The sequence below is a fragment of the Perna viridis genome, chromosome 6 (assembly GCF_037379345.1).
Source record: "Perna viridis isolate PV_CMFRI_1.1 ecotype Kerala chromosome 6, ASM3737934v1, whole genome shotgun sequence".
Taxonomy (NCBI): domain Eukaryota; kingdom Metazoa; phylum Mollusca; class Bivalvia; order Mytilida; family Mytilidae; genus Perna; species Perna viridis.
Genome location: NC_142450.1, coordinates 9,089,672 through 9,116,432, shown reverse-complemented (window position 1 = coordinate 9,116,432; position 26,761 = coordinate 9,089,672). Strand labels below are relative to the sequence as shown.

The 26,761-nt window shown below is 32.9% G+C and overlaps 1 protein-coding gene across 15 annotated transcripts in view; it reads left to right on the top strand.

Annotated features, from left to right (window-relative positions):
• LOC148613543 (uncharacterized) overlaps window positions 1-23,461 on the top strand; it is a 29,245-nt gene extending 5,784 nt beyond the window's left edge. For 2 of the 15 annotated variants that reach the window (XM_088586905.1, XM_088586917.1), the window contains exons 2-21: window positions 4,721-4,824; window positions 7,223-7,255; window positions 8,132-8,249; window positions 8,533-8,550; window positions 8,813-8,838; window positions 9,210-9,350; window positions 11,752-11,847; window positions 12,201-12,259; window positions 12,524-12,664; window positions 13,889-13,969; window positions 14,980-15,087; window positions 18,303-18,408; window positions 18,633-18,785; window positions 19,029-19,125; window positions 20,117-20,202; window positions 20,678-20,750; window positions 21,033-21,121; window positions 21,417-21,486; window positions 22,136-22,276; window positions 22,591-23,461. In XM_088586905.1, coding sequence (XP_088443031.1) covers window positions 4,721-4,824; window positions 7,223-7,255; window positions 8,132-8,249; window positions 8,533-8,550; window positions 8,813-8,838; window positions 9,210-9,350; window positions 11,752-11,847; window positions 12,201-12,259; window positions 12,524-12,664; window positions 13,889-13,969; window positions 14,980-15,087; window positions 18,303-18,408; window positions 18,633-18,785; window positions 19,029-19,125; window positions 20,117-20,202; window positions 20,678-20,750; window positions 21,033-21,121; window positions 21,417-21,486; window positions 22,136-22,276; window positions 22,591-22,692 — 1,842 coding nt within the window. In that variant the 3' untranslated portion in view covers window positions 22,693-23,461. Of the gene's footprint in view, window positions 1-2,158; window positions 2,419-4,720; window positions 4,825-7,222; window positions 7,256-8,131; window positions 8,250-8,532; window positions 8,551-8,812; window positions 8,839-9,209; window positions 9,351-11,751; window positions 11,848-12,200; window positions 12,260-12,523; window positions 12,665-13,888; window positions 13,970-14,702; window positions 14,745-14,979; window positions 15,088-18,302; window positions 18,409-18,632; window positions 18,786-19,028; window positions 19,126-20,116; window positions 20,203-20,677; window positions 20,751-21,032; window positions 21,122-21,416; window positions 21,487-22,135; window positions 22,277-22,590 lie in introns of those variants that run through there. The other 13 variants (XM_088586907.1, XM_088586920.1, XM_088586916.1 and 10 more) reach the window with 12 other exon arrangements.
• Window positions 23,462-26,761: the final 3,300 nt, after the last annotated feature.

Below are 26,761 nucleotides of genomic sequence, written 5' to 3'. Positions count from 1 at the left end.
CGTCCGAGCAGCAATATTTCAGCTATATTCAGACGATGAACATGAAATGGATGATAAAATGAACATGAAATGAAAAAAAAAGGATGGGACACAAGGATAATATGGTCGACAAATTTTGATTGCCACTGGAAAAAGGGGTTATGGGTAAGGTCGGGCAATTTAGCCTCCTGTGGCGGAGCGCAAAGGTTCCTACTCCTATCGAATACCACAGCAGGGTTCTTTAACGTGCGAGGAACGTGGCATCTTTCCCAACACGGTGCACCACTATGGTTTGCGGTCAGGTTTTCCGTATTATAGCCTGACAACCTTAGCATGTAACATGCCAGGGGTACCCCATTCCACCACCTGGGGCACACATCCCAGTTGCTCTGTGGGCAGAGCGCCTAGCCGCCGGCTAGGTTTCTGAGCACTATTTAGTCGCCTTTTACGACAAGTTTCGCTTAGCGCTGCTGCAGGCGTATTCTTTTAACACCCGGACCTGCACGGGACTCAAATGATGAAAAAAAGTTTTACATATACAACTGGTGATTCTTACATAGAGACATGTACAGCTAGTGATTCTTATCCTAGATGCATGTACAACTAGTGATTCTTACCTAGATACATGTACAACTAGTGATTCTTACCTAGATACATGTACAACTACTGGGTCTTACCTAGATACATGTACAGCTAGTGATTCTTACCTTGATACATGTACAGCTAGTGATTCTTACCTAGATACATGTATAACTAATGATTCTTATCCTAGATACATGTACAACTAGTGATTCTTACCTAGATACATAACAACTAGTGGGTCTTACCTAGATACATGTACAACTAGTGATTCTTACCTTGATAGATGTACAACAAGTGGATCTTACCTAGATACATGTACAACTAGTGGGTCTTACTTAGATACATGTACAACTACTGGATCTTACCTAGATAGATGTACAACTAGTGATTTTTACCTAGAGACATGTACAACTAGTGGGTCTTACCTAGATACATGTACAGCTAGTGATTCTTATCCTAGATACATGTGCAACTAGTGATTCTTACCTAGATACATATACAACTAGTGGGTCTTGCATGCAATTTTAATCACCGGCCTAGAAATAAGAGAAAAATATATAAGTATATGTGGTGGTCATATCCTGAATATATGCACAGATTGGGATTATTTCCTGAATACATACATGCACAACTGGAGTATAGTATAATATGTGACACGAAGAAACGTCCAGCTAGTGATTATCACCTGAATTCAATTTACAACCTGTGATTATAACCTTAATAATTATAACGTGAATACATGTACAACTAGTTTTTATTACCTGAATTCATTTACGACCCGTGATTATAACGTGAATACATGTGAAACAAGTGATTATTACCTGAATACATGTACAACCAGTGATTATAACGTGAATACATATAATACCAGTGGTTATTACCTGAATACATGTACTACCTGTGGTTACAACCCAAATACATGCACAACTATAGTATAGTGGGTTTAACCTGAATGCATTTACTAGACTGATGTATCATGAATTCATATTCAACTAGTGATTATAAGCTGAATTGATTTACTTGACAGATAATTCTTACGCGTTCCAGAAATACTAAAGGAGATAAATATCAAAAGATGTTTGAAAAGTAAGGTCATCTTCGATTTACATAATCTAGGTTCTACCATTATGAGAGACGTATACATTTGATGTACTCATAGTAAACTGTAACTAACAACACAGCTTTTTTCTCATGCCATACTTACACGCTTTAAGACCAAGACCAACTGACAAAAGCACCTAGACAGGGCTAGACACTAGACGAACTGACGATGAGGCGATGTCCACGGAGTGTCGGGGCTTAGAAGTTACATACATATGTTGCTATAAAGTATTATTTCTTTCTGTCCTACAATTTTATTGCACCCTGGAACAGTACGGTCTCAGCTGTCACTGAAGGAAATAAGATGTTTTGATCACAATTACCATTTATGGTTTATATAAAATTCCACGAAACACGGACATACACACATGTATGATGGTTTTTAGGCGTTTAAAATGGTCCGATCAATGGCTGCCTCGTTGTCATGTGCCTTAGACAAGGATCTCTGATATCAAGTTACCATTTTATAACTCAATTCAATAGTTGTTATAACTTATTCATACTCTTTAAAGACCTGTATCTACAGAAACAATGCAGTATAAAATGGCCGCTTAGGAGTAACGGGTATCCGCAAACGTTAAGTAACACAATGATTGTTACCAGAGTGAAATTATATGTGTTATTATCATGATTATGGACATTATGGATGTAGAGGACCCAGTACTTAGCATCCATGACCTCTATCCCCAGACTCTTGGTCAATCTGGGCCAATTACAACATTTATACTTGAGGGGACCAAACTTAAAACTCCGGAGGTAGGAATTGTTTTATTAAATATAATTCATTTATGAAGCATACATTATTTATAACCGTTGAAAGAATTATAATGTAACATGGAGAAAAATGAAGAATTACCACATTAGTACAACGAAATCCTTACCCCATTTATGAATCACCAAGTCAGTTATACTATAATATTGTGAATGTGGATATTATATGATAGTTATACAGGTTTGTTTGGTAGTCCGACAGGTTTTCATTAAACCTTTTTAATAATTAAAAGTATTTGTTTTATCGGATGTTTTCACAATTAGTTTATACTAATATAATCTTGTATTTCACTTTCAAATTAATTCCATATGATCATATATTACATTTTGAGAAACGATCTTTTCATGCCCTTGATTTTATTATTTAACTATGATCGAAGTTTTACATTTTTCTACATATTTCTAATGAACATTTCCTCGCTATATTATACACGAAGTAGCTATAATTGTTAAAGTAGAAATTTTAAAATTATTCATTGAATGAAGCCAAAGAAAGTTCGATAGAAAAATACGATAGAAAAGTAGATATAATTTAATTTTAAAACAGGATGTTCTTTTTTTTTGTCTAATATTTCACATTTATCATACAAATATGAATGCCTTGCATCATCACTGAAACAAATTGTATTATCGAGTCTATGCCGACAGGGAGGTAGATATAGTACTTTATAAAAGGTTTTTTTTTTTTCAGGCCATAATTTGTTCACTTAATATTCCCAAAGGCACACAATTTTCATAAATCTCCTACAAAAGAAGGGTACCCAGCTTTGAACCCTCCTGTGGGATCTGCCACTGCCAACTCGAATTCGATATAAACACAATTATGACATGTTTTTTGGGATAGAAAAAACTGGATCCCCATCCCTCGGCGTATATATTGTGGATTATATGTTTCTTTATTGTGTTATTGTATTTTCGTCTATGTATTTTCCATGCCAATCATTTTAAGGCCAATTTAGAACCATATATTGAGAAACACATATTTATTTATTATTCCAGTGCCAAATATAAATAAACCATTCGCAATAGTTGTTTCACACTATTACATTTTGTATTATTATTATTGTCATGCATATTCATTACTAGAACTTTCTATATTTGTTTTATTATACATGCGCGTCAACAACGACCGCCATAGTATACACATCTAAATTTAATTTAATTGTTCTATCTTGGCCTCATTGAAGCCTTAATTTGTAACACTAGTCAAACACGATCAGTCAGTCGTCTCGCATCAAAACCCAAGATCACAAATTTATGATCGCATGCGACAAAAACATGGTTCATATTCAGCAGCTGAAATGAACGTTAGCCACCAGTGAAATTTAAGGTTCATAACGTTTTACCGATGTAGATATTTCCTTTGTGAGACATCGTCAATCAAGTTTGTCCCACAATTTGCCGATTACGGTCTTCATTGACTGACCTTTAAGGTTCAAAATTAAGAACGCACATCCTTTATTCCACTTTCCGCTAGCTAAGGGACTTGCCTCGATCCACATCGTTTTGCAATTTTTTTCTTCAAAAGATAAATGTACAGACTTGACAATGTCTACTTCATATTGTGTTATATTTTTTTTTCTTCGATTTTAAAGCGACAGATCATAATAGTTCACGACAACACAAATACTTTCCTCTCTATCTGTCAAAGTTGCAGCAGTAGTTCTTTTGTAAAAAGTGAAAACAGGGTAATGACAATGGCTTTACAGTTTTACGTGATTGTGGATTTATATGCACGCTAAACTAACAAACAAGGATCCATTTTTTGTTTAAAGAGAAAAAAATGAATAATTTTATCCAAGTTCCGCCTATGAAATAAAACCGACGGCAACTGAGCTTCAAAAATGAAGACTTCTAGGTACCATGATATGTTTTAAAAACATTTAAAATAACAACAAATTGTTTCTAAATAATCCAAACGTTTATATATTATTTATTTAGTTCGTGCACTTCTCGGAAACCATTTTGGTTTTGCCCTCCCACCAGAGTTTTATTCTAAACCCACTGGGGATCTATTATTATTTGGTATTAAGCTAATCTTCACCATTGGATATTATAAAGTAGCAGTACCGTTGTTCGGCAGTTGTGTTCATCTTCATACTACACCATGTGAACATTTTCGGTTTTTTTTTCGCATAAATGGCCGATTTCCAATAAGAACAGGCCAAGCAGACGGAGTTATGGGTAACTGTCGTACATGCGAGGCCATTCATTTGCTATATTTTAGTGTTGTTTCTGTCTGCTTTAAGTTGTCTTTATTAAGCGGTAGCATTCATACCTTTTTCAGTACCGACAGATGTCCTATACAAGTACCAGTAGAAACAGAGAACCAGACCAAACAGATTTTACAGTTAACCCAGATCCCGTACCATACCAACCTCAAAATTTTATGTAAGTACAGAAAAGTATAAAAGTATTTAGCATTAACACTCAGCTTTCGTTCAATATAATAATCAGTCAAACTATACGATATAAACAGAAATAACATATCAATAATTTATTATTTGTACTGAATCGACCTGGTCTCAATAGCTGACATACACTTAAGAGTAAAACCCCATGCAGTTTTCCTAATATTTATTTTTCTATCAACAGTTCAATTCAAATTTTGTTAAAGACATGTACTAGATTTATTTGACAAATAATGGGTCTATATTATTTGTTGACTTCATGACGGGGTAAAAAAGATTCTATGTAGCATGATATTATTAACAATTTAAAAATATGCACTCTTCCTGAGGATTTGACATTCGTTAAATGACTCCGCTGAAATACAGTTACATTTATGTACAGTTCAACGATCATCGAGATATATTTCAATATTCTTTTCATTTTGTCTTATCAATATATTTAAGTTAAATGTCATTATCATTTAAAAGGCTTGACATTTTAAGTGTGTCTCTTTTATGTGTAGTTAATATAAATTTTACGTTGTGCACATTTAAACGTCTGGGGGTCTTTAAAACCCAGACTACGTACATATTGGTATCAATGAGAAAAATTCTACTTTATGTTTTGAATTCTAGGTTCCAACGGTATGAGAATATTCGCTATAAGTCACTTAACTGTATTATAACTGTATACTAATATCTGGAGCTATGCTCCATGGAGCATTGCATTTATATATCGCTTCGTATATTTCACAGTTCATGTTATTTTGGTACATAATTAAGGGTTATGGTTAGTCAAGGGTTTGTTTTGTTTTTTTAGTCATAGTTGATGTTGTCTGTATATTCAACCGAATAATTTGTTATATTAAGTATAAAAATATATTAATGCTAAAGTTTCTTTGTAATTTCAATGATGGATTTGAGGAAACCTTCTTAGAGAACCGAGCACGCTTTTGCTTAATATTTCCGTATTAGATTCATTTCAAAAATATATATTTTATTTAAATACGCATTCATCATTTATCGCCAACATTTTCTGCTTCATATATAGATTTTCAATTCGTACAAACCATCTATTTTCGTTTGTTTATTATGTCGATTGTACATCGCTGTCTTCCTATTTTAAAGTTTGATATTTTGTGGGCAATTTTTCCTATTGAGATAAAGTTTTGTGAACTGAAATAAAATATTAAGCATGTTATAGTTCAGACCGACGAATCTGTTTCGTCAGTGCGTTTTCTTTATTTGTTGTTGCATACCAAAAAAATGTCTTGTTTGATGTTATAAACGGAAAGTGTATAAACGACTGTTACATAACTGTTTATTTATCTACTTTAAAGGTATAAACGGTAATTTATTACTTGCCTTTTTTTTAAACACTAATACATCATGTCAATACATTGGCTTTTATTGAATTTAAAATAAAGTTGTCACCTTTCTTTTCATTTCAAAAGATCAAGTCCAATCGATGTGCTTTTTGACTTTCTATATACATATCATGAATTACTTCGGTCTACAGTTTTATACAGTATGCCATATTGCAATAAAATTACGCTTTAAAATGTTTTCATTTTCAGACACTTATATTTTGTTTATGTCTGTGTGAAAGAAAAACTTAGTTTATATTTACCATAAAGCTTATATTATTTTTAAAGAAATAAACAATATACCGTACTTGTTTCATGGGAAATATGAAATTTACAAATTTAAATTTCATTTAGTTCATACGTTCGTTAAACATTATTCAAAAATATGGACATCGCATTACAACATGTAATCCGGAACTTCCTGAGAATGCAGAAAAAAACATCGTCTCATTCAACCGACTTTTACATTTAAAATATTTTAATCATGTATGTAAGGTATGAGAAATGACCGATTCTTTATTTCCAAAATAGGATGTTTTTCTTCCTTTGGCGATATATCAAAATAGCACTTGAGCATCACTCATTTTTTTGCTTCGTGTTGTTTAAGGGCAGGGCTATTTTAATTTAAGGTACTTGGTACATGTTTTTTTTTATTGTTAACGCATCATTGCATGAATATCATGCATGATAAGGTTGAGGGAATGTTTGATTTTCAGTCAGGTGACATCGGTTATTGTTTTGAAATTTTGATGAAGCGTGTAGATGTTTACAAGTTAATGTTAAAAGGTCCGGTTTCATAGATTTATTCAAAGTGAAATTTTCTGCAAATCGTTCATTTTAATAAATCTAATTATTTAATGTTTGAGTTGAAATTTCAAATTCTAGTATTGTAAGTGAATTGGATTAAAAAAAACAAGAAACCGGATCCTGTTATGTTAAATATCTTGTATTACAGCCTTTAAGTAACAAGACAGAACATATAATAACGTTTTTATAGCTGCGATAATGTATTTGATTTCTTGCGATATTTAGGAGACCACATAGTTATCATGGGTTAGATAGCGAGTGAGTATACTAGGGATGTACATAAGTACTAAAATATTACTTAAAATATTAATGATAATTACACATGCATGTTCTTTTTTTATACTATAAACAAATTTGTATAGTCTATAATAAACTGAAAATATGGAAACCAGATGCTTTTTAATTCATGTGTTGCATAGTTGAACATCAGCTATCGTGATTATGCATGTCGTCTCCAGAAAACTAAAAACGGTCTAACCATTTTTGTAAACAGTTTTGCTAACAATATCTGTAGTTATCTTACAAAATCTGATATTGACTATATGAATGGTTAACATTGTTGCTATAATGTATATGTACAGCTCGGTTAGAAAAAGTACCAAATAGATATAAAAGAAAATCAAGTAGAATGCAGCCTTAAGAATACTATTAACGATGGCTTATTTTGAAAAAAAATGGAAGAGTAATTATTTCTTTTCCTAGGCAGCTTAAAATGATACGGTTTGTAATAATAATTGTTTATTTTACGACTTTATATTCCAATTTGTTTTAAATATTTATGAAGGAATTGTTGTGGTGCGAAAATAAGTTGATTTAAATGTATTTTCTGAAGCCTTCAATATCTATTGAATAATTTATATGTTTGTGTATAGATGATATAAACTGACGATGGCTTTCTATGGTCCACGGTATTCACAGTAAGAGCTGTACATGTGTTTGAATTTAGACTTTAAGTACATTCCTCATCAGGTTTATTTCGAGCTGAAAATAATTCATTAACTAAGAAATGGAAATTAAGTATTGGTGTCCGTATCATCCTCGCCAAAAGTTTACGTTGGTAGTTAAAGGTCATCAGATGATTCCAGCTAGGAGACCGAATGAAAAGGTAACGTTATCTGATCATTTCTACTTTAGGTCTTCAACTTTGTTAAAGAAAGTAACAGTGCCTAAACGCCATCTTGATTCCTTCGCTGGATATGAGTACACTTTAGGAGCAAAACGTGGCGTTATATTACATACAGACAGATACCAAGTAAGACAAGTTTGTAGTTATATTTCTCAATAACAGACATATTCAGCATTCTATTGTCCTCTATCATTACTTCACGTACTTTATTCGCCAAGTACTATTTAGGAAAATATACGTTGTGATGAACAGTTTGTTCATATATTGAATTTGCTATTTAATAAACGTATGTAAATTATGAATCATAGGTCTTCCTTTTGCTTTGTGCTACTTCCAACTTTTCTGTTTTCCTACTTTCTAAATCCCATATATGTAATGTCTGTGTATCGTCTGCTCTCTGTTCTTGTAGCAAGATGGCGCTTTAAAGGTAAAGTTTTTAACATGAACTCACATTTGTTATAGAAGCTAGTACGAGGTGTGAATAATGTGGCTAATTTCAATGAAACTCAAATAGATAAGACTTGATATTTCATAAACGTACTAAAGAATATTTAAAAGATCATTGCACATGAGAATGCACTTGCATGTTCGTTTCATTCACGTTTATCTGATTCAACATTAATATCATCACATAATTGAAAGCATGCTGTTCATCTCACCTAACTCTTGTCATTTCATTCCAATTTCAGTGGGCTGGTACTAAAAGTTTAGACTCGTAAGTATTGGTGTGTATATGTGTTTTACTTTATTCACGAGTTCACAAAATCACATAGAACAGATTACAAAATGGAACCTTGAACAATTAAGGAAAACTGATTGGCGCCTGCAAGCAATTTACCTACCGAGAGAATATGCACTACTATTGGAGGTATCTTTCCGTATTATAACACCATAACAATGCATTAAATTTAAACATGAATATTAAAATGATTTTTATGTTCTGTTGTTTTTTTTTGGACCTAAATTGAATTATAAAGCGCATAACATCGGACAAAAATTCATAAATGTAATCACACGAATGATATACGAGTTTAATCCGCATTGTTGTTTTTAGCTTGCAATGATTGCTTTAACAACATTTTACAGTATGAGTCAACGTGAAAGATTAAAAGCAGAAATAGAGTATATGGAAAAACTACGTGGTATAAAAAGACGACGTGAGGTCCTTCCTCACAGAGCTCAGCTTGATTTATTAATGGGTGGTAAACGAGTGGATCTTACAGAAAGGTAAGACAAAGTAACTTTGGGGGTATCACCCGTCCCCCTTCAAGTCCAAAGTACATTCCATGTTTTGGTTAAAGTTCCAAGTACAATTTTACTTTTTGGTAAAGTCCAAATTCCATGAAATTTGAAGTACAAAGTACGGCTGTTTTGAAAAGTTAGTCCATGGACTTGGGTGTCTAAGTCTAAAGTACACTCTAAAAATGACATAAGTCCCAAGTCCAAAAAGGGGGTGATACCCTCAACATTCAATAGCTTATTACATGTAGTACTAAGGATGTCTATTTTAGCCATTGTCGTTTGGGAAGGAACGTCAAAATTTTGACTGGGTAAAACCATAATTAAAAAGAGGGTATCGTATGCCTACATTATAGCTAAAAGTCAATAATCGCTTTATAGGTCAAGGTGACAAGTACTTAATAATAGAATGTTTGTGCCGAAAATTAGTTTCTGGAGATAACTTTTGAACGTCCTCATATACAATATTTCATCAAACTTACACGCCCGTCCGTCGAAAATGGTTTCTGGGGCATAACTTTTGCGGCAATGAACTTTTCTTTTCATTACTAATATTCCATAAAGTATCACTTTTTTGCGAGGCGGGCGACCTGGACCATTGCTTTTGTTAGCATTATCATTTTTCTTTTCTTTTTGATAAATTAAATCATTTTAAAGAAATAATGGGTCATCTCCAGGGAGGTTAAAATAAAATCACATTGAAATCAAACAAAAGATATTCCATGACCTTCTACTGTCTTTATTATGTACACCGTGTCAGTAGGGTATATTAGTTTACCAATTAAATCAAGAATATTAAATATGATTGTACCATCCGTTCGTTTTATTCTTATATGCATATCATTATTTTTAAATCGATTGTCCGTTTTATCAATATAATTCGTTTAGTTGTTTGCTAATTATAGTTACTTTAAACATCTAATTTATAACAAAATATAGACATTTTCTGAGCCATTAAACACGCTTACATTCCTGAATTCGATACATTCAACCGAAAAAAAGAACAGAAATATAATTTAGTCCATACTGCCAAGCGGCACTGTTGTATTATAGACACAACTTTTTATTGTCTTCAGCATTTGACTCTTGTTATATCATTCTTTTTTCTGTATGCTCCTTAACGACCTTTGTATACATGTATGTCAGCTTAGGAAGCCTAACGACTAAGTGAATTTCTTTTAGCGCTAGGATAAAAACTCAAAACGATAGTTTCGACAAAGCCAAAATACAAACATGATTTGAAGTTAAAATATATCAGTTGTATTTACGTCAAGAAGGTTCAGCCTTTCATGTACTTTTATATCAAACTGCAAAGACATCGTCAACCAAAATGTGTAGTACATAATAGATAGTAAAGAAAAATAGGTATTGCTGACCTTTTGATAGACCTTAGTGGCTTCTACAAAAGTTACTTGGACAAGGTTTAGGACTCGGTGGCTTTCACAAAAGCTACATGGACAAGTTTTAGGGCTCAATGTCTTCCACAAAGGCAGTTTTGACAAGGTTTAGGGCTCAGTGGCTTCCACAAAGGTTAAGGCCTCAATGGCTTATTTAATGGCTGCTTGGACAAGGTTTATGGCTCAGTAGCTTATACATGTATAATGGTTACTTGGACAAGGTTTAGGACCCAGTGTCTTATATAATGGCTACTTGGACAAGATTTAGGGTTTATGGCTCAATAGCTCATATAATGGCTACTTGGACAAGGTTAAGGGTTTATGGCTCAATACTTATATAATGGCTTCTTGGGCAAGGTTTATGTCTCAAAAGCTTATATGATGGCTACTTGGGTAAGGTTTAGGGTTTAGGGCTTAGTGGCTTATATAATGGCTATTTTCACAAGTTTTTTTTAGGTTTCTTGTTGGCTGATCGTTTGTTTTATGTATTTTAGCGACATTGTGCTGTTTGGTTTGTTTGTGAAAACGTTTCTTTTGATGTTTCCGAATCATGTTTTTATTTGTGGGTTTCCATCGTTCGACACTTCTCTCACGATTGCTGCCTTATCTTTAAAAAATCGACCCATCTTAAGATAGAAATGATCATTATAGAGTACAATATACACAGTATTAATAATTTTCAAATTTTGTTCCAAAAAGTTGTTTAATTTAGTACCAACATTTCGATAATTACAAACAAAACTTCCTTCTTAACTAGTATTTGTATAATTATTGATAACATTACTAATTGATTCATTTTTTGAACAAATTAACGAAATGAATTTATTTTGAAATAAACAGGTTATTATTAAAAAAAAACTCGCGCCAGTCATATTCAGTAACAAAATTTAAAAACTAATTTGTCAAACTTTGCTGTCAACACTTCAAGTCGTTGTCACACGTATGAGGAGAGTATACTTGTATAATACCGATTTGTTCTTATATTTGCATAGGTTTGACATTCAAAGAGAGATACAGAAATTGAAGTCATTGATAATGCCTCAACATGCTAAAGATTTGTTTCATGGACGAGGATTTACCTTACCGGAGTAACTATGCATTTAAATATGTTGTTAATATTATTTTGAAATCAAACGGTTTAGAGAATTTTCATTGCACAAGAGAGAATACATTATTACTGCTTCACTGCATGCTGTGATCGAGTTTTCTGACCATTATTCACTGAATGTTGGTCTATATGTATTCTGTACAGGTAAAGGCCTTCTTTGCTTTTTAAGACGAATTGCTTAATGTGCCCTATACAAGTAACATAGGCTCCCAAAATGATTGTGTTTGTTATATTAAATGAGAATCAATGAAAAATTAATTCATAAATTTAATCTTTATTTATCAGTTATAATTTTTTCATATTTAATAAATGTACCATATAACCAATTTACAGGCACCATGCATCAATCAAACCTAGACAACCACCTACACTAGACTACGAAGATGATGATTGTAAGTATTATCATCTCTTAATTAGCATGAACAATTGTCAGAAGTTACAGAACCTTAGCGTGCTGTGCCATTTACGGTAGTTATTAAGCTAGAATTAGAAACTCTTCGAGACTGGCTAATCTATGTAGCACATGTTTCCTTTTAAGTGATATCTTTGTAATTTACAACCAACTGTAGTACTGATGTAGTAGATGTCTGAAATGGTAATGTAGAGATTAAAGCTACCTGTCTAATTAGTGTATGTCTGTATGTCTGTTCTTTCAGTATTTAGTTCTGCTCCTGCATCTCTCCAACGTATTCCTAAACATTCTGTTAACACAGATGTTGGCCTTCTAAAATCTAGATCAAATCTCGGTTATCGACAGAGCCAGCTACCACGGATCAGTAATAGATCGTCAACGATAGGTACTTATATATGCAGTCTTGCACACTGGGTTTGCTGTGTACTTAACATTTATGTCTTACTTTTTTCTTTGATTTTTTTGCTTCCGCTCTTTAATTATCTTTACGTATTTTAAAACCACCCACCAAAAGCTAATTCCGTTGAATTACTAAACTAGCCTACACAATTGTTAATTTATTCAATTTATGATTATTTCGAATTCCAATTTTTTTTATAATCAGTATTTGATTTTCCCCCTACCATTTCGGATAGCATGTTCAACGGAAATTAGTCTTTTTGAGATTTACAAATAACCCAATTATAAACTTGAAATGAATGCATGTGTTCATCTATTTGCTACTTTTCATTATATTATGTGCTTTTTCATACTTCCGTTTGTGTCAAAACATATATTTGCTATATCCATCTTTGGAGCTATGATAATATAAAGGTTTCAAAGGATCTACAAATAGTGCACACGATGATACACGATGGCCTTGATCGTTAAAACCTTCGATGACGTAAGAACGACCACGACAGACTATGACTGCGGTGAGTAATATTCTTTATCACATTGCTGTAAACTTGTTTAGGAAACTTTTTTATGAATATATTAACGTTCAAAGACTTTTTATTTCAAGTTTTTTAGAACATGTTAAAGAACAATCTTGCTTTAAACAAACGTACAATACATCATATCTGCATAGCTTATTAATGATATTAACTGAAGCACTAACCCTCAAAGCTGTATGATCTCGTGTGACAATATTGTTGATTAACGACGAAATTAATACTTTTTGGAGTCAGACCGTTCACAATTATAATGTACTTCTGATCTTAGTAGTATCTCTCAGTTACCAGTGCTATCAGACGAAATTCACACGGTCTGATCCCAAAGCAGTCTGCACAAGCCCTGACCAAACCAGGAACATTCATTCAGCTAATGATAATTCACAATGAAAAATGCTGCAAATTATTTATTAAATGTTAACGTTAACATATCTGTATTATTTATATCTACGATAAAATTCAACTTTAAAATTATTTTGCTGCTATTTTCATTTGCTTTGAAATTGTTTTTACTCTACTTTTCTGTGAAGCGAGGCATCATATTAAACTCGAAGATTCCGAAGGTTTTTTTGTTGTAATTTCGGTAATTTTGTCTTTTGAAGACCATATTCGGGTAAAAATAATAACAATCTGTACCTAAATGGTAACAATCGGGAACATTTTCTTTCCAAATTCAGGGCTTGGTTCGTCGCCAGTTTTACTGTCCAAGGAAAAGCGAACAGTTGATCAATTAAAGGCTAGAATTAGCATACCTACAGGTTTGATGTTATCTGGTCGAATATAACTCAGCAAACTTTCAAAATTGGAAATCCATGCTTATTGTTTTTGGTTGATGCTATGCTCAGTTCAGTTTGGTGAAGGATGTTTTTATGTATATTCATATTTGTTTTTTTTTCTGTATGTATATCTTCCTGCTTCAATGCTTCTGGGTTGAAATGCAACATCAACAGAATTATGGCCACCTTTGTCAACGCTGATCAGCTAAACATTCGCTTAAATTCAATGATAAATTAGTTAAGTAATATTTAAAAGATTTATTTCTAATCCAAATCGTTGTGTCCAAACTACAGGATGTGTAATGGATTTTTAAGGAGATTTGGAACACTAGCTCTGATGCGCTTACATTTTTGAATGGAATGTTCATCATTTATAGTAGATTTTGCTACTCATTACTAGCAAACACTTATGACTACTATCATTTTTAAGTTTAAAGACAAATTTCGATTCATACTAGTGTAAAAACAAAATTTCCGTCGTCTGTTGCAGTTCGCTGCCTACTTGTATCAGTGTCTTGGATTTCTATCATATGTATTAACATGGAAGTCATCATTGTGTATCATAGTGCTGTGCAACTTCTATGTCGCATTACACCCTCCATGCTACTTTTTTTCTGAATTTTTCTGACATGCTATCTTAATTATAAACAAAATTTGTATCTTGAAATCCCCTGAACGTATTAGCAAATTAAGCTAAACTTTTCTTGTTTTATAGTTGATTTGAACAAAAACAATCATGTGGCTTCAAAAAGACCATGTATGTATGATTTCTTGAATTAAACTGTTTTGCTGATTCTAACAGTGATGACTTCAGAGTTGAAAAAAACGTGTGAATCCTTAGGGTTTTTTTTGGTGTTGATGTATATTACCAACGCTAACTTCTGCAAGTGGTTGCTGGCTGCTTTGAGCTTGAAATAAAATCTAACGTTCATTATTACCATCAGAAGCAAAGAAGGAAACATTTCTTCAAACTTTGCTCTACTTTCATGCAGTTGCAGGGAAAGTACCAGTATTTGCTAAAGTGCAAGAATTTAAACCAGGACGAGTGGATCGATTCTCTGAGGAAGGCTACTGGACATCTCGGTCCAATGCACGGGCAGGTACATTTGTCCCACATTTTCCTGTGATTTGACATAATTATTGGTTTTTAATCTTATTTGATTTTGATGATTATCTTGTAGTATATTTGATATGGTATAATAAAATAAAGAAAGTAAAGAAGGTACATTTACTCAACAATTAAAATGAGAACATACCTACTATACATCTGTAAATTGCATTTAATGGCACCAGACATAACTGTTACCATATTATAAATGAGAGTGTCGTTTAAGGTTACATTGTTTTCAATTTTATTTGAATGTAAAAGCAGTAGGTTTTGGTTTATATGTAACAGCATGCGTATATTTCTGTAATTGTTTGCTCAACTTGCAAGAACTGTAATACTTAAGTGTGATACTCTTTTTTATAACCATTAGTGATGATAATTGAATAGCTTAGCTAGATGTGGCATTTGGTCTCTCCAGGACATGTATCTGCCATTCGTATTTAGAATAAAATATCTCCTTTGAAATGAACATTTCAGTCCAACAGATTATACAGGCTCGATTTAAGGAAAAACAAAACATTATTCAGTCTCCATTTAACAAACCAAAAGCGATGTTTTTAACCTTATGCATGCTGAGTACAAAAATAACTAGAATCTGTTGTTTCATTTGACTATTATATAACTCATAGCTTTTCTTCTATTTATGTCGCACTATATTTCATATCTAAAATCATTTTGTGTAACAGTTTCTTTAATTTAACTGTCACCATAAGTTGTCAATGGTAGTTCACTTTCAATCGTGACAGACGATGTATTTTGAAAAGGTATTTTCTAAATGCTGTATTATATAAGACATTGATACATATGTAGTGAACGTGAATGAATAACTTTATACAAAAAAGAAAAAAAAAAATTTCATTACAAAATGTCACTTCTTTCTTGAGCTTTCACACAACATGCAATCTTAAAAATAGACCATAAAGCCATTATCACTATTGTGATGCAGTGTTTCAATTACATTACATAAAACGTTACGAAAAAAAATGGTGAACAAACACTTATCGAAAAAAATAAATTGATCTATATTTTTGTTTACCTTAGCGACCCTTGTATCTTGCTTGAAATGATCTTTTAGATGCAGATGTTTTTTTAATTTAAATTGGTGTTTTATGCAAGATGTTCTTGTCAAGGAAATATAGTTGGTGCTATCAGCTATAAACTGTGGCGATTTCACTTCAAGGTTTATTTTTGCTAAGTACAAATTATTGACCACAGAAAAGGAGTAAAGTAATAATCTATTACTAGGATCACTTTTTCTGTTAGCAATTTTTGAAATTTGAATGTGTTTTTATTCTGTACAAAATTTAGATTACGAAACTGTAGCATCTTGTATCATGTCATACGCAAGTACCCTATTTCTCTTTCAAAAGACAATGATATGTCTATACCGTATCGGTATCTTGACAAAGACATGTTTTCTAAAATGAACTAGAATACCTTTTCTCAAGTGTCACCATTTTGCATTACCTTAAACATCTTTTTAATTTTGTTTTTGTTTTTGTTTTTTTTTTGGGGGGGGGAATTATAGTAATTAAAGATACCGACAGTTGCTTGATAAATGTTGACATGATATACATTCACAACCAAACTTAGTCATCATTTCATACTTTTGCTTGCTTTTATTTCTTCAAGCATATGTATCAAAATTTTTAAAAAGTATACTAATTTTCCAACTGTTATTACTATCATTGATGCATACATATTGCATTAATTTGTATTAGAAACATTTATATTTTACTTTGTCATGATAAGATTTTGTAAAATAAAAAAAAAACAATACATGATAAGAAATACATTGATAAAAAGTACTTTTACATTAAAACAAATTAAAAGTAAGGAAAACAAAACAAAACAACCATAACCAGTAAAATGATTACAAGCTCTACATTATACCTTGATCTTTGATCAATTATCGTTGATGATATTCCGTTCATAAGATTATGGTTATTCCTTCTAAAATTTTCTACATAGTAAACCGACTTTGTGCCGGTAATTAATAAATCCGTTAGATTTAAAGTAAAGGTTTTATAGTTATGCAATAATATGGGCTAAGAAAAAAGTAGGACATATAATAGCTACTTAAAAGGGATCGAATGTATGATTCGCAAAAAAATTGTTAAATATGCCAAATACGTAGTGCAAGGTCAGGTATAACACAGATGAAGAATTCGGGTCGCGTCAGTGTACTATGTAAGTATTCATTGTTTAATAAGAATCTTAATATTTTGTATATATTTTGGAACTTAAATAGCTCGCACGCATGCATTCATTTCACTGCTGTTGTTTCTGCCTCTAATATTTACTTAAGTACCGTTCTGAATACGTTCATATTAAACTCTGTATTTCAGTGAAACCTGTTTAAACCGAACCCTTAATGAACCGGAAACCTCTCTGAACTGCACTGTTAACGAACCGGAAACCTGGCTAAAGCCAACATCTTCTGAAGCCCCTTTGCATCAGATTATATTGATTTTGAATCTGTTTATTAAAGTCTAAACCGGTTTTACTGTGTTCTTACAAGTGTAGATTCCAAAAGTTTATACAGGAAATGTTTCTTGTCAGTTCACACAAGGTGACGCTAAAATATCTTCCCATTTAAACGTACTTCCTGATGCATTCTGTAAATTTATAACACGCCTAACGAAAATATAGATTGTTTATTTTGTTAATCTTTACTTTAGTAAAGTATTGTTTTGTGAGTTGTATAATTAAAACAGGAATAGTTTCATATTTTATCACACATTGCATGATGCTAATAATGGGTGGCAATGATAATTGGTACTGTGTTCTTTGTGTCTAATCTTTTACCTTATTATTATGATATCGCCATGATGAAGTTAAGAAGAAGCTTTGGACGTTAGGATTAATTTCATTTCTATATTACTACAACATATTTGGCAATACTCGAGTTTAACACATTAGTGACAAGAAGTAATCCGTGTTGAATGCCAAAGATTGCAATTGTATTCCTATTACGATACTATTTTCCAAATACATAAATATATGTATAACCATGTCCCTTTTATTTTACCCAGTGTAATTATTTTGAAAAACTTGTCATCATGCTTAGAATAAATTGATATATGTATACTATCGTGTCAATTTATTACCTCTCTGCTTTGTTAAAGCCAATCAACTTTGTGGAAATGAAAAATTATTTTTTTTGTGTGTGTGTTGGGGTTTCATAATATTTTGTTATTGTTTTAGGCATGACACCAGCTTATCTTAGACGTTCACGATCTAATATACATCAGAAAGATACTACTAATAAATCATTGATGTTCCCGGATACGAATGCGCAGAAAGAACTGAAGTATGTTGATGTTTAATAACTTTTCAACTTCTACAATAATTTTGTTGTAGTTCTGAATTAAAATGTGTTGATTATAAAAAAGAAAATCTATTTCTTCAATGTTTTGAATGACTCTTAGGTAAAAGCTTTGTGTTTTATAACATTCAAACACAATCTGAAATGTGGAAATGTGATTTGTTGGGTATTAGAAAGGGGATTTCTAGTAATATTTTGCTACTTTTCAGAGTAACGCCTAAGAGTGAAAATGTAAAACGTGTAGAAATTCCATCAGCAAGTCAAACACCAAGAATACCAATAGGCACAGAGGAGATAACTGGACCTTTAGAACCAATGAAAGATCCACATCCTTCTGAAATAGACTTGAAGGGCACGGATGTGTACGTATCGAATATCTTACAAGTTTACGACGCCACAATTGATGCATTTGATCAAACACATTGCTTGCATTCACGCTTATATTCAATTTATCTTTAATGACTAAATGTGGACACGATTCTTCATGATGCCCTTTGTAATGCATATTTGTTATAAACGTCTTTAATGTATACATACGTTTAAAGGAAACAAAGTTCATATGAAACTTTAGATCAACATAACATAATTTCTCACTCTTTTTGCAGAGATAGTGAACTTGAAGCGTTAGAGACTGCAAGAGATCGACCAACATCCCTTAAACCAGAAACACCATTGAAACCTGTCACTCCCAATCCTCTGAAGGTCAGTGCTTATTTTATCTACGTGTTAATTTGTTTATTGGGACAAAGACCAGACAGGAAAAACACAGAAACTATAGTAAATGAGCTACTCGGACTCGAATAAAAAGTGGAAGCATGTACCAGATGCACCCGTAGGGAACGTCCTCTGCTGTTCTAAAAACACCCGCCGAGTTTCTCATGAACAGTCGGGGATAGAAGAAAAAGAAAAGGAAAACAGTGAACAAGTTGGTTTTCATGGTGCAGACCGAAACAATCCACGAGTTCATGGTGATGACGACTTTTGTAGTGAGACTTTAATCTTGTAGAAACTCTGTTCCAGAAGCTCTATTGTAAATAGTCTAGCGCGGTACAAAAACTCTGCGTAGTTATTGCAAGTAATCACGTTTGTCGTATAGTTTGGTCAATATTTTTCCTATTCCATCGATCTCTAAGTGTAGGTCAAGATGTGATGCTTCCCATTGTCTGAAGTATCTTTATCTCAAGTTCTTTTGGGTAGATGCGAAGTATACATTCTTCGAAAATAGGATTGTTTAACAATAATTTGTCATCCATATATTGGAAACTGAGATCAAAGGATCTGGCCAAACGATGTTCTATGAAGTCAGCTTCATAAGAGTGAAGGAATAGGCCAGAGAGTAGAGTAGCACAATTTGTTTCCATTGGAATGCCGATCGTTCATTGAAAAATGCGTCCACACCACATTGGACAAATTTGTTGTCGATAAAAAATTCCAGCATTATGAGAACATCTTCGGTACAATTGGAAAATGATTTGGAATCGCTGGATAATGTCTTTGTGTGTTTGCTCACAGTATTTCTACTATATTATGCTAACGGCTGATTTTGTCTTAGATTACATTCCTACATAATGCTATTTCATTGCAACTCTAGATGGAGCTAATAGTCAAGCACTGAATGTAAAAATGGAGTAATTGAAATATACTTGTGCTATTGTAAAGAACAAAAGTTACCTTATTAATTGGTTGTTTTCAGGGAACAGAACTTTCTCGAAAGCTTCCCGAAGAAGAGCAAATGAAGTTAAAAGAAACGTTCAAAAAACTTGACTCAGACGCTGATGGGTAAGTGTGACTGATTTTAACAAGAGTAATCAAGAGAACCAAGACCAGACATGGAAAACAGACACGCACACAACAAAGAATGTAAAATAACCAAAATAATACATATATCTATAAAGTAACAAAAGTAAATGAGCAACTCGGACTCCACTAATACATAAGAATTCCTATCAGAAATATTTGCCAATTAAATCTTCTATCAGCTGTTACCATACAAATTTTTAATGTATGATTTTTTATGAGATGAACATAGTAATTATGCTATACGTGTACAAGTATCCTTGCTTTCATGGATTCGGTGTAGTTTTCAACGACAGGTAAAATATACGGTTAAAAGAATCAAGTTAAACGAATCAACGAAATTATTAAATTGGGCAAACTATAAAAATTGGTGCCATCTAGTCATCTATTCAAATAAAACTAAAGTTTCCAGAAAGGTTTTTTTTTAAACAATGGGTTCATTTTTGTTACATATCAGACATTTGATGTTTAATCAAGTACAAAGTCAGCTTCCAAGACTGTCATCAGCACAGGAGCGATTCCTGAAACAGGTGCGTTTTTTTTTAATTTGATGATGTGACATTTATTCACCAACTATTCATGTTATAAAAATATTACTATTTGTCATTGGTGGAACTAACATACTTCAAAAAGATAATAACTAACGATGACTTATATGTTTTGTGGTTGAGGTTAACGATCTTACCAGGTTTTTGTTTTGTAGAGTAAATTCAAAATTCAGATAGGCTATCTCTGCATCACTTTTTTTAACTAACGTTTGACAAAGTATGGTGTTTCTATTGTTTTTTTATCCTGTGTATCTCTTTAATCAGGTGTATGACATAACTAGTTCCAGTACATTCTTTGGAATAGAAGAATTTATGACAATGTCATCGCTTACTAAAATTGTAGAGGATCAAAAGTAAGTATGTAGTTCAACATCTGTGTGTCTTCATATATCCTTTATAGATATAAACTAGGACCACATTTGAAGTAAAGTTAATACCGCTACCTTATAATTAAAGCATCGTAAAATTGACATCGATACAGCGGTGTAATTGTCTGAGTATGGTTTAACAATGCATTCAATAATAAATTTGCCTAGTTTTCAGAGTTACTTTTTGAACTATAAATAATAGATGTGTGTAAAATACTACAAATTCAATTTTTACGACATTGATCATTTTAATAATGTTACTAATTTAAATCTTTTTCAGAGATGTAGCAAAAGAAACATATAGTAGTTTAGATTTTTCTGAACTTCACCATAACATAGTAACGTTTATTGTAAGTGTTACAAACTATACTAGCATGATCCGGTAATGTTTTATACCTCCATGTTTAAGAAACTGTTCATTTAGAAACCAGGCAGTTCCTGTGATATGGATGACATATTGTAATTCTTTTGTTCCAAGGTAATGTTTATATCACACGTATGTCCAATAGTTCCAAGATTTTTTTGATCGACAGTAGAATGCTCAGAAAATATCTTGCAGTTCCCCAAGAAAGCACAAAATGAAAGAGTTGTCTCCCCTATTTCAATTAATGTCAATGCTTTCTATGAAGTTTGTTTCTTTTTAAACGTTACAGTTAATAAAAAACCAACTTTCGATTTTGAAAAAGAATGCATTTGCGATATGAAATCGATGAAATTTAAAAAAAAAAACAAAATTTGTCATATGCCACCCACTGCCTGGTTTTTGCATGGACGACCTCTTAATTGTAGTTGTTACACCTTATACGAAACATATTTGGAAATGTCTCGTCAGAGACCAAAACCAAGTTAAGATATTAAGTCTATTGTTAATATAATACGTCTTGATTAATGTTTAAACTCCACGAATTAGCACGTTAAAATATTGTCCAAAATATAATTCTAATCATTTAACAGATACAGTTAGAAACTAAGCCAAGACCACTTAATTTTTACTTTCAGGATTTATTTCAATCTGTAGACAGACAACAGAGTGGAATTATATCTATCGATTCTTTACAAGAAGTGCTATGTGCTGCATTAGAAATTGACCTACGGTCAAACACTCCTCTATGGGACAATATCCTAGTCATCGTTGACCCGGTATATTTACTCGTATTTTCTTATAGAATCCTATTCACACAGCAACAATATCATGTTGTGCTAATTGTCTACACTAAACTAGATTTGTTCTTTGAATAACATTTGTTCAGTGCAGTTTTGTACAACCGACTCCTTGGTTTCTTTCGGTAAAATTAACCCAAACGATAATCACTTTCATTTTTCAAGAGAAACTGAAATGCAAAGAGGTGACAAAACTTGATTAATAATATTTAGAGTTCATAATTTTTTTTTATTGTGTCTTATGTAACATATTAAATGTCTAAATTATTTTTGTGTTGTTTCTGTCTTTGTAGGCTGATGGTGTACAGATATCTAAAGTAGAGTACTTAGCTCATATTCCATACTTTTTATCGTTGAGGAAAACACAGGATCTTCCTCGTCCAAGCAGAATGTGATTATTCACATGGGTATACTCCGTTCAAGCAAATGGCTGTGATGTTCGTATCTAATGTTTTGTTAGCAGCAACCATTATTTAGAAACGATTAGGCGTACTATCATTCATATTTTACGTCTTGGATCAATGGTTCCGATCCAGCTGATGTTTCTAAAACAATGGGTCATATCTGCATGAAACATAGTTACCAAACAACTTCAGGAAATTAAAAAAATATTTATTTTTATTCTTTTATTGTAATGCATCAAAATATTTCTCCACTTTTCCGGTACTCGTGTTTTATTACGTAAATTAAATTGTTAATGTGTCCTATATAAAAACCTCGAAGGTTTGAGTTTACATCAAAATTTCATCTAAAGATTGTAGAAAAAAATAATTATTGTCATATTGTCTTCCATATCATGATACAGTGTCGTTTTTAATAACCCAATATCATCTTTAGAAGGCTTTTTGCTATTTTGCGTTTTGAAAATATATGGAGATGCAAAATGGAACACTAAGAAGATTGACTTGCTAAGTAACAGTCGATATAACATAAATTGTACTTGTTGTTGATAGCTTTAATGAGCTTATAGTGGTTTCATGAATCTGGAACTTGTTATATTGACATGTGTGATACGCCAGAGGTTTCTTTGAAGCACCATTCCGTTTGGAAAATCTTTTGCGTTTTTGGTTATATCCTGCTTATCAATTACATGTATTGCAAATTTCTAATATGTAGAAATTTAGCAGTTTTGTTTCTTTTATCAAAATAAATATAAATCATTGATCGATCTTTCAGTCATGTATCCTAAATGTAGCTGTGAAGTGGAAGTATTTTTTTTTATTCGGGCATAGAAAGAAAAAAAAATTTCATGTCAAAAATCATTAACATTCAAATGATCGCCTTAATTCGGAAAGACAATTGTTTTGTCGCTGAAGCACTGGAGAAATATCATTCAAACAAACACACTTTATTGTCATGTGAGTTTTAGTGACATGGTTTAGTGACAGATTTGTGACATGTAAAAAAAAATAATAGTAGCGAATATGAACAAATAAACATAAATAGCATATGAATTTAAATGATATTTGTTTAGAGGTCTCTTATCCTAAATACTAGTGGAACCAGTGTTTTCTACTTGTCGAAAAGTAAATGGAGTCAAAATATTGTGCTCGTTGGCACATTAGGTGTCTTTTTTTCAATTTTCAGTGCATGTAAATCAAAGAGTAATCAAGGGAACCAAGAATTTAGCGGAAATTAAAAGAATGTAATCAAGGGACAAAGACTAGACGGGGGAAACAGACAAACATAACAAAGAACACAAGTATTGGCTTTCTAAAAAGCTGTGGAGTGCTTTGCTGTGTCATATATTTAGTTGGTACAATAGTGTCGTTTGGAAGTCCTTTATTTCCAATTAATGCAGATGTTTTTTATCGGTAGTGTGTTCTCGCAACTCGGTTTTAAAAACGCAAATTCTAAAAATCTATGCAAACTTCTTTTAAAAGACTGTATGAAACGACATACAAAAGTTCAACAATTCTTTTTAGATAATAAATACTGCTTTTGGCTGAAAGAATCGGCATTTCAAAGACTTGCTATATATTTAGGTCAACAGTCAATTATCTGAGACAAGACATAACTATGTGATATTCTATTTATATATCGGCGTCATACAACTTGAGAATCAATTTTGCACTAAAACCATTTTTAGCATGAATGCATTTCAAGCAGTACATGTACATGATCATTTACTAAACTGAATAACGTCCGAGCAGCAATATTTCAGCTATATTCAGACGATGAACATGAAATGGATAATAAAATGAACATGAAATGAAAAAAAAAGGATGGGTCTCAAGGATAATATGGTCGACAAATTTTGATTGCCACTGGAAAAAGGGGGAATGGGTAAGGTCAGGCAATTTAGCCTCCTGTGGCGGAGCGCAAAGGTTCCTACTCCTATCGAATACCACAGCAGGGTTCTTTAACGTGCGAGGAACGTGGCATCTTTCCCAACACGGTGCACCACTATGGTTTGCGGTCAGGTTTTCCGTATTATAGCCTGACAACCCCAGCATGTAACACGCCAGGGGTACCCCATTCCACCACCTGGGGCACACATCCCAGTTGCTCTGTGGGCAGAGCGCCTAGCCCCCGGCTAGGTTTCTGAGCACGATTTAGTCGCCTTAAACGACAAGCTTAGCGCTGCTGCATGCCTATTCTTTTAACACCCGGACCTGCACGGGGCTTAAGTATTACGTACCTATATCTAGATGTACCGTCTTTTCTAGACGCAACGATGTATAATGTTTTTGAGTCGGGATTTTAACTGACTATGGGGAATAGAAGTATACATAGTTGAAAAATCATAGGTTTTAATGCTCTTGTGTTCTGACAATAATTTTGAATTCGGGGTTTCCTTATCTTTCGAATTCTTTAGGATCCACATTTAATCAAGTAGTAGTCTTTCTGAAAATCTGCAAATTCTGCAATATGTGATACACCCCCCCCCCAAAAAAAAAGGGTCAAACATTTTTGTTTTTCTTATAAAGTTGCTTTATAGGTCTACATGATGAAATGTATCATTTTTTCCCAATCTGTCTGCTCTTAGGAGATAATCCATATTGAAAATCCATCAGTTTCTGTTGTATTTTAGTGTTATTTACAGAATTTTTATTTTTATACAGAACATTCTATATAATGTCTCCGAAGAACTAGGGTTATATGAGAAGCCAAATGTTAATTTTTGTTAACTATAACACTTTAAACAAAACATCAAAAATAAACATATGTAGGCATTCAAGCCATGATCACATTTTGCATGATTCTTATCTGGAGTACTACTTAATGCCACGACGGGTGTATCAAGTGTCATAGTAGGACTGTACACCATCTTTGACTGCTGTGAGTATTGACGTCAAAAGTTTAATTTGAATGAAGTGTGTTGGTACATTTCGCAGATACAGCTATGTAGTGTTGTTTGTATGGATTCTTGTGGAGTTAAGGAATCCAGTACATAGACGGTAGATCGCAATCATCGTCTTTGATAGAGATAAAAAAAAGCACAAATTAACGGTTTTCTACTATCTCTTCTTTGGAGAGTGTGGAGTTACGGTCTTATTACTGTTATTTTTTTCTATATCTACCTCTGATAATAAACATTGAATGTAATGTGTTTCCAGTTAAAAAAAATGTTGTTTTGGGCTTTGTCTGCTGGTACGACAACATATTTGTCATGTATGGTAGACAATGTGCTTGCTACATTTGCAGACCTATAACCCCAATTAGTTTTGGGTTGTAGGTCTGTCCGTTCGTTTATCTGTCCACTTTTTTATGAACTTCTTCATATCTCAAGAAAAATAATTCATACAAAGTAACAACTGTAAATAAGCAACCCGGAATGCACTAAAAAATGGAAGCATAGACCAGGTGAACCGGTAGGTTAAGCGTCCTTTGCTTTTCTAGAAACCCCCGCCGCTCATAAAAAGTCAGGTCCGGGGTAGAAAAAAAGAGGAAAGGAAAAGTATGACACGTTGAACAAATCTGTTTTCATTGTGCAGATGGATACACCGTAACGATCCACGAGTTGACGACCAAAAAACTTCTTGTAGCAACATAACCCTGTTCCAGAAGCCTAACTGTGAGGAGTCTAGCGCAATACAAAAAGTTTGCGTAGTTACGGCAACCTATGGCATAACGTATGAGTTGTAATATAAAAACTCCATACGCAGGTGCTGAAGGAATGTTGCCATAGATGAAAGGGAAGCTGACACTTCTGAATGAAAATTCATCACGTTTGTCGTAAAGTTTAGTCAATAGTTTTCATTTACCAGCAATTTCTACATTGTAAGTGTAGATCAAGATATGAGGCTGACTTCACAGTATCTGTAGTATCTTTTATCTCAAGTTCTTTGGAGTAGATGCGATGTATCTAATCCCCAAAACGATAATACGGCATCTATATAGCGGAAACTGAGATTAAAGATCTAGCTAAACGGTATTCTTTCTTTAGGATCAGATCAGCTATAAAGTCATGCAGCCTCATAAGAGTGAAGGAATAGGTCAGCAAACAGAGGAGCACAATTT